The 8,157-nt window shown below is 39.0% G+C and overlaps 2 protein-coding genes across 8 annotated transcripts in view; both read left to right on the top strand.

Annotated features, from left to right (window-relative positions):
* The first annotated feature begins 591 nt into the window (after positions 1 to 591).
* klhl30 (kelch-like family member 30) lies at positions 592 to 5,929 on the top strand. Of its 2 annotated transcripts, none has more exons than XM_076880461.1 (8): positions 592 to 791; positions 1,197 to 2,039; positions 2,159 to 2,306; positions 2,858 to 2,944; positions 3,431 to 3,586; positions 4,269 to 4,457; positions 5,171 to 5,316; positions 5,428 to 5,929. In XM_076880461.1, exons 2-8 carry the CDS (start codon positions 1,266 to 1,268, stop codon positions 5,665 to 5,667), a joined length of 1,740 nt encoding a protein of 579 aa, XP_076736576.1. In that variant the 5' UTR covers positions 592 to 791; positions 1,197 to 1,265; the 3' UTR covers positions 5,668 to 5,929. The 2 variants fall into 2 exon arrangements, with proteins under 2 accessions (XP_076736576.1, XP_004552908.1); XM_004552851.5 differs by having other exon boundaries at positions 596 to 791; positions 2,114 to 2,306.
* Positions 5,930 to 6,452: 523 nt separating this feature from the next.
* Positions 6,453 to 8,157, top strand: part of crocc2 (ciliary rootlet coiled-coil, rootletin family member 2) — a 43,212-nt gene continuing 41,507 nt past the window's right edge. For 5 of the 6 annotated variants that reach the window (XM_076880052.1, XM_076880053.1, XM_012919571.4 and 2 more), the window contains exon 1: positions 6,453 to 6,879. In XM_076880052.1, coding sequence (XP_076736167.1) covers positions 6,823 to 6,879 — 57 coding nt within the window. In that variant the 5' untranslated portion in view covers positions 6,453 to 6,822. The remainder of the gene's footprint in view (positions 6,880 to 8,157) is intronic. The other variant, XM_004552849.4, reaches the window with a different exon arrangement.

The following is an 8,157-nucleotide window of genomic DNA, read 5'->3' as shown; positions in this document are numbered from 1 at the left end:
TATGCTCGCAGACAGATTTGCGGGGCTTAAAGTCATGCCATTTTCTCAGATGCCACTGTTTTTACCGGTTAAGCACAAGTTATCCCAGGTGAGACTGAATCTGCCACACCAATAACGGACACATTTGAGAGGAATGAGACCCTTTTTCATTGATTTCATTCATGTTTTGCGTTTTAATTGTTTTTTTTTTACTTCTGGTTTTGTAGCCTGGTTATGTTTAGGCACAAATATGTTTCAAAATTTCTGGTAAAACAAGTCTCTTCACATTTAAAAATGATCATTTGAGAGTGACCTGTCTTGTTAACGCTGTAACCCAATGTGTCAGGGCACAGACTTCATAGGACACTTTCTGTGTAAATGAGGACCATCACTGGCTTTGATAAAACAGGATTAACTGACCGCTTGAAAATAAAAATGTGCTAGATGACCGTACAGCACACACTTGAACTCCTGAACAAGGAACAGTTGTGGCAGCATTATTGTTACTCAGTTGTCAGCTGTCACATTTCCAATTGTTGGTCCTCTTTTGCCGCTCCCAGGCCTGTTAAGAAAATCCAAAATATGCGCCTTTAACAGCAGCTGCAGGTCCCATACATGTTGTTTGGAATCTGACTTCAGCACAGCGTCACTGTCAGCCCTAAAAATAACTAAGACGACAGAAGGCAGTCCCCCTCCAGTGACTTAGCAAAAGCTTTTTGCCATGCTACCCGCTCCATATTGATCTAAACAGCCGCTGCAATCCCCATTTTTACTAGGAGGATGAAAAGTGTTTTTCTGTTCCAGCTTATGTGGTGAGTATGTTGTTAATTCTGTATTTAGTTTTTATTAGATGACAGGAAATGTTATTTGTTGTTGATTTCAAGACATATTTTGACCTAACTATAATATCATAGGCCAAAGGTACTCTGTGGTCAGCACATTAAAACTCTGATTTGACTGTTATTGTCAAATAAGAACAAATGTTTTCTATTTACTCTACAACTATCATGTAAGAGATGTCATCCAACTCCTATTCAGTGTTTAGAAGCTGTCATTTCTCCATATGATGCTGCTACTTCATATATATGTTTACCACATAATCCGGTTCATGGTGCTAAATTTCGATAGTTTTTGGATTTTGAACTTCATGGTGAGGTTCTTGCTGATAATTAATATCATTTTTTTCTTGCATTTATTTGCTTTCTCTACACTTTTAGGTAATTGCTAATCTCAGTTGTTTATTGCACCAGCTGAAAGAAGATCTGAGCTACATTTTGAAGTTGATAATGGTGCGTAATGTGGATGACCTGGACTTCTGCCTGTCCTCCCATCCTCAGAGCATGCTCGAGGGCTTGCGTTCACTCTGTTCTCACCCCAAACTTGTGGATGTGACTTTGAGCGCGGGAGGGCGAGATTTCCCCTGTCACCGTGGTGTACTGGCGCTTTGTAGCATGTACTTTCACTGCATGTTCTCAGGGGATTTTGTAGAGAGCATTGCAGCACGTGTGGAGCTTCATGATGTGGATCCTGAGATCCTTAGCTGCTTGCTTGACTTTGCCTACACAGGCAAACTGACTATCAACCAGAAAAATGTGGAGGGGTTGATCTGTACCTCCAGCAAGCTCCAATTCCAGACAGTGCGAGCCGTGTGCAGCCGATACCTCCAGCATCAGATTGATGAAACAAACTGCCTGGGAATCCTGGAGTTTGGGGACATTCATGGCTGTCCTGAGGTGGTTGCCAAAGCATGGGCCTTCCTCCTGGAGAACTTTGAGGCTGTACAACAGGGTGATGAGTTTCTGTTGCTGGGAAAAGATTGGCTGATCTCATGCCTGTCTGATGAAAGACTACAAATCCGGTCAGAGTGCGCTCGTGTGGAGGCTATCCTGAAATGGGTTAGGCACCACAGGGAGTCTCGACTCTGCTATCTCCCTGAGCTCCTTAGCTTGTCCCGTCTCTCTCTGCTCAGCCTGGACTACCTGGCTGACACCCTGCTGAAGGACAGTCTGCTGCAGGCCTCTCCCAGCTGTACAGAGGCTGTGGAAAAGATTTACAGAGAGGTTAGTGAGTTTCTACACTTTTTCTCTTCTTGTTCTGCTACGAGTTATATTACAAAAATAATGTTACTTTCTAGAAAATGGATTTAGCACCTGAACATGTGGACCGATTCAACTCCCAGAGCCCACAACCAAACCTAGAAGAAGTTCTCTTTGTCATGGGAGGTCATTCAATGGATGATGAGGACGACTCTGATGAAGAGGAGGACCGAGACCCAAGACTGGAAAGACTACAGCCCAGAAACTGTGCCTTCTACAACACAAAGACCAGTAAAAAAAAAAAAAAAACAACAACAAAAACTCTTTCTCCCCCATTTAAAATTTCAAGTTTGTTTAAGTTCAGATTCCATTTTAATTTTCAAATTTGTTGGAAAATGTCTGTGGGATTCCTCAAACCAGTTTGGCACATTCTGTAGGTCGTTAAATACAGTGTTGACAGAAAAATGGCCCTTCAGAAATGTGGTCTGGATGTGACAAAATTGGATCATCTTCTCAATTCCTGAACTGAGCATTTTTATTGCTCAGCCTGGAAGAAGGCATTTATGTTATGTTTTGCACATGGAAAAAGTTTTTGTAAAGCCATTTTAAGCTTCCTTTTTATGTGGAGGGGCAAAAGCTGGCCAGGAGTTAACGACCTGCCAAAAAGCTTTTTGTATTTACTGTTTCAGCTCAGCAAGCAAGAACCTATCCGACCTTGTTTGGCAATATTATAGCTTTACTTAATTTCACTCCAATCCATTTGTCATTTGCACACTGTATTTGTGAATAATTCATCAATTGGTCCGTGAAATATTCTCAACTTCAAGTCATTTTCTCTGCAGAACGGTGGCATGAGCTCCCTAATTTCCCGAATCCCAACAAGTGGGGTTACTCTATGGTCTCTTTGAACAATGATGTGTATGTGTCAGGTGAGTCAAGTATACTCCACACTTTTAATCAGAATAGACAGGTTGCACCTCAAACAGTCCTGGAGCTCAGTGATTTCCTGGTCCAGGTCTGGGGAGATCCCCCAGGACACAATCTCACACAATCTACCTGAGTACTATTTTGCAGCAAAATGGACCAGCCTGCCACATCATGTTTTTAGTCAGATTTTTGGTCTGTCTTTGAGTCCTTGGTTGATCATTTTCATTTCCATGAAACAATGTGCCATCCTTTCATTTCTAACACGATACCCATTCCATATCAGTATAGATATCCAACATGATGTTTTTTCCCCATTGAGAGCCGATGTGTTTCCAATGTGTTTCTTTCATTTTTTAGAACACTGTTGAAAAAACTCTTAGGTTAAATGACAAATGATAGAAAGTCAAGAGTGCAGCTCTCCAGTTACTTTTGTGAGGAATCTAAAACAATCACAGACTTTTGACAAACTGATCCTTTTTGCCTCACAGGGGGCTCGCGAGGTTCGAATACCAATACCTGGTCGACCACAGAGACCTGGAAGTACATCACAAGAGAGGGGAGATGGGTTACTGTGGCACCTATGCTCCGACCTCGGACTAACCACACATCAGCAACGCTCAACGGGGAGATTTATGTCATCGGAGGTAAGAAAATAAATATCGGTTTTGCATGTGGTGCCTTAAACCTGCAGCAAAAATCACAGAAGATAATCACCACTCTAGCTGCTTGCTTCAGCTTCTCTGAGGTTTTCTTTAAGAATGTTTTAGTATTTCTCCATTGTTGTGGAATATTGTTGGTATGGCCAACTTTTTGCAGTTGCTGAAACTCTCTATAACCCTCCAGCAACCAAATTATTTTATAATGACCAAGTTGGGTCATTTATGACAGGAAGGCTTTAATAAATGGCTATGTTTGTCTTTTTCATACCATTTCCTTTATCTGTGACAGGTATTCAAAAAGTCTTTCTATCATGTTTAAGCAAAAAGGCTTTAATACTTCTGCAAATTAAAACAAATCAGTTCTTTGGAAATGTGACATATTCCATATATTTCCATTGTAACTTTCAGTGTTAAGTGTCTGACTAAATCTTGGTCTGTTAGCCAAGGTTCTATGTAGTGATTAGGAGTGGAAAATTACAATAAAATCAAAGCCTGCAGCACTAAAAAATGTAAATATATTTACCAAAACATTCTATTATGTGAGCTACACCAGTTTTACTTAAAAACACCACAGTGGCTCATAGAAATATCTGGCTGGGATACTAAATAAGTCATTTTGTCACTTGAATGTTAAATGTGACTATCGATCGTTAATTTTTCCTCTTAGGCACAACGTCAGACCGAGTTGAAGTTGAGCACTACGACCCTTATAACGACACCTGGGCTATGACTTGCCCCGCCTTAAAGTATGTGACAAACTTCACCGCCACAGCTTGTCAGGGGAAGCTTTATGTAATTGGGTCATGTGCAGTGAAATACAATGCACTGACCATGCAGTGCTACAACCCTGTCATAGGTAAGGATGCCCTGAGTACCATCCTGAGCACTGTTCACAGTACTTCTATAATGCATGCAGTCCTATTGGTGGATGTTTTGGCATCTTCATTTTAGCCACTTTAAATAATATGTTATATTACTTTTTTGTAGCAGTAATTTCTTCAGTGTCAGATGCATATTATCCAAATTAGAATCTCTTGAGGTATATATGGATGGGTAAAAATTTAGCTATTTTAAATTTGCATAATTTTTTCCAACATTAATGATCCCTCATAACATTGCAAGCATTTTTCTGTTAAACATGGGAGCAAAATACATTTTACGCCCACAAACGTCACAGTATAAAAAGTCAAAAATCTTTTCTGTTCAGCATCATTTTTCTGTGAGCATCAGTATTATGAGACGTATCATAGTTTCAAACGTAAAATCTCTGTTACGTAAAGGAAGAGAAACAAGCACTGGTACCCAGGATATTCAATCTCTTTTCTAATAATTTACTGGGAAAAAAACCTTTATGGTCTTTTTTGTTGAGCTTTTGTTTCTCAGTTTTTATCTTTTCTTTGTGTCTCTTGTCACATTTTTTCTTTTGGTGTAACATTGTTTACTTTATAGCATTTATTTTATTAAAACTGAATGAAGTGCCATAATGTTCCCATAAAGTGCCATTTACTTTGGATATTTGTTTGTGCTTTAATCTAATAATTAACATATTTGTTATATTTTTCTTCATAGATAGCTGGATCAGCGTATGTTCACCATTTATCCCAAAGTATTTGTCCTCTCCTCGTTCTGTCTGCGTGGATGGAACTATATATCTGGTTGCTGACAACACTAAAAAAGTCTATGCTTATGATCCAGAGGCAAATATATGGCAGAAGGTGGGTTTAGTTATCACTGCAGACAGCAAGCTTAATACATTAAATAGTCCCTTTGCACGAATTCATCCTACCAGACGTTTAAGTAATACCTTTGGTTTTTGCTCTCTTCAGGTCCAGCTTCTACACATGCTCCACGAGAATGGCGGCCTTGTATCACTTGATGGGAAGCTCTTTGTTACCGGAGGCCATTGGAAAGGTATGGAGGGGGACTATGGGGTCGAAGTGGAGGTTTACAACCGAGCATCCAACATCTGGGAAGTGGAGTCCTCCCTGCCAAGACTTTGGTTCTACAGTGGAGTCTGCACCATCTTCTTAGACCCAAACCAGTGGCCTGAGCTTGAGTCAACATAAAGTCCTCCTCAAGGCCAAAGAGTTAATAGAGATGTGTTCCTCTCATACAAATGCCTACGCTGCAAAAGGAATGCTTATCCCTGGATGTCATTGTGCCTGAGAATAGCACATTACATGACCCTCAGGTATTCTTGGATGTTTTTTAGGGCTGTGCTCTACTGCTCAGCAGGTGTTTATTTATACTTTGTATCATGTGTTTGAGACCTGAATTTCTTTGTGTTACTGTATGGTGCACATGAATCATTAAATGTTTGCAGAACTAGCTTGTGGGCTTCTATTTTTAGAGTTTTTGTCTGTAGTCATTTAAAATCTGCTAATTATGTTCCTGAAAATTGGTTAAAGATTTTATAGCATAAAAATATTTTAGACCATTGTATAAGGGATCATTTGAAAGCTCAGGCTCTAATTTAATTGAAATGTAACAGGATTTATCCTATGTATAAAAACAGTGTACCGCACCAAAAAAATGAAACGAGTGGGGTTTAATTTTCCAAGTTTTAAATGTATTTCTGTTTATTAAGTGTCCACAATAAGAGGAAAATGCATGAATTTGTATTAAGTAAGGTGCCTTTACCTTTATCCTATATCTGTTACCCGCCCCCCAAAGACCCTTCAGATATCAGAGTTGGTTTCTTCCACCTATCCAGTGACTTTAGTGACTTTAAAGTAAACAAGTAAACTTGAAAGTAAGTAAAATGTTTATATACATATACACACATACATATATAGTGTTTCTGTTCACTTTCAGTGCTTTGATCATTAACCCCTTGGAATCCTGTTGCCTGGCTCCTGGTCTCTGCGCTGCCATGAAAACGGACAAGCAAGCGTTCTGCTTCTATGACAACGGTCCCGGAAGCGCGTGGTCACCATAACAACTGGCCTGGGATTGAGCTACATGTCTTCAGTCTTCTTAGCTTAAAAGTTTCCTGTCCGTGATTTTTGTTTCAGCTTTTGAAGTTTCTCCTCACGCAGTCGCAAACTAAGACATCTGGTGTTTTCATCTTATTATTTAAGGACATGCTTGGTTTTTGCGCTTTTTTTCACTCAATTTTTAATAACTGTCGGACGAAAAGTGTACCAGAGTAAAGCTAACTAACCACCGAGCCCAAACGTTCAGTAGACTAGCAAACCTTTTATAGCTGAAGCTGGGCCGCGATGACTTCTCCACAGGAGGAAGGTGCACACTCACCCAGACTGGAGGCAGTGATTCAGGTTGGTAACTCTTGATAAAGATAAGGAAAAGTTTATATTATTGGAGTCATTTTAAATATTATTTTCAGAGTTTTTCCTGCATGGGTTTACCGCCCTCTACAAGATGTTTGTCAAAAGCAAAGGAAAATCATCATTAATAAAGATATATTTATTTAACAGTTTGTATTGTTGGCGAGTCATTTGAACGTCATTCATTTAATGCTTCTTTTCATCTTAATTTCTCAAAGGACCACGAAGCTTAGGTAAAGACACACTGTATAAGATGGCATGGACTTACTTGCTTAGCTGTCATTTAAAACTCATTTAGAGTCAAGAACAGGTTGATTTTATTCTAGTTTACATCTATGTGTACTTTGAAGTTTCAGTTTTAGGAAAATATAAGTCTAGTATAAAAAACAAAGTGGTTTAAAACTGATACAAGTTCTCCCGTTAATTAATTTTTTTTAAGATATAACGAAAATAAAATAAACCTATTACATCACCACTGAGTATTACTAATAATATAATTGGTACCCAAATACCGTTATAAATAATATCGGTCAGACAGGCTGATATCAGTGGGAAATAGTACTTTAGACTGCAGCTAGTAGTGGCTTGGTATCACCATATGAAATATCTTTTATTCTTATCCATGACCCAAAATGTGTAAGGTAGCTTAAAATTATGTCAGCCATCACAACAATATAATACCATTTATATATAATGTTACAGACACATAAACAAATAAATACAAATACATTTTGCCGTGACTCTTAAGACTTATGCTGTACTGGGATACTCTGAATTTGTGGTGTTCTTGCTTTTAAGACAAAAAAATTTCCTGTGTTATGCCAGCTAAAAAATTAAAGGCGACCTATAATAAAATAGGTTTAACAGCTGGAATAAAAATTAATAACTCATAATTAGGGCTGCCACGATTAGTCGACTAGTCACGATTGCATCGACTATTAAAATCGTTGATGACTGATTTAATAGTCGACGGTCATTTGAAGCTTTGTAAGATCCCAAAAGAGGCAGCAATGAGTAGTAGGATTTAAGAGTGTAATAACGGAGTGAAACAGAAGATGGCAGCACTGCATGTACAAGGATGCCAGCTGCCGTTAAACCCCGAAGTAGAAGCTGTGTCCCATAATTCATAGCTCGGCCTGGAAAAGTTGTCAACAATGGCAGCAGCTAGTTTTTTATTTATTTATTTATTAACCTTTATTTAACCAGGAAGATCCCATTGAGATTAAAAACCTCTTTTTCAAGGGAGACCTGGCCAAGATAGGCAGCAGC

Source organism: Maylandia zebra, linkage group LG23, assembly GCF_041146795.1.
Source record: "Maylandia zebra isolate NMK-2024a linkage group LG23, Mzebra_GT3a, whole genome shotgun sequence".
Taxonomy (NCBI): Eukaryota; Metazoa; Chordata; class Actinopteri; order Cichliformes; family Cichlidae; genus Maylandia; species Maylandia zebra.
The sequence above is the reverse complement of the archived record's forward strand: the minus strand, read 5'-3'. Positions and strand labels throughout refer to the sequence as shown.

Excerpts from the sequence above, each read along its gene's own strand:
- klhl30 (XM_004552851.5), top strand. The coding sequence starts at position 1,266 with ATGGTGCGTAATGTGGATGACCTGGACTTCTGCCTGTCCTCCCATCCT. Across the intron at positions 2,945-3,430 it reads CAATGATGTGTATGTGTCAG|GGGGCTCGCGAGGTTCGAAT; the intron begins GTGAGTCAAGTA and ends TTTGCCTCACAG. Across the intron at positions 3,587-4,268 it reads GGAGATTTATGTCATCGGAG|GCACAACGTCAGACCGAGTT; the intron begins GTAAGAAAATAA and ends TTTTCCTCTTAG.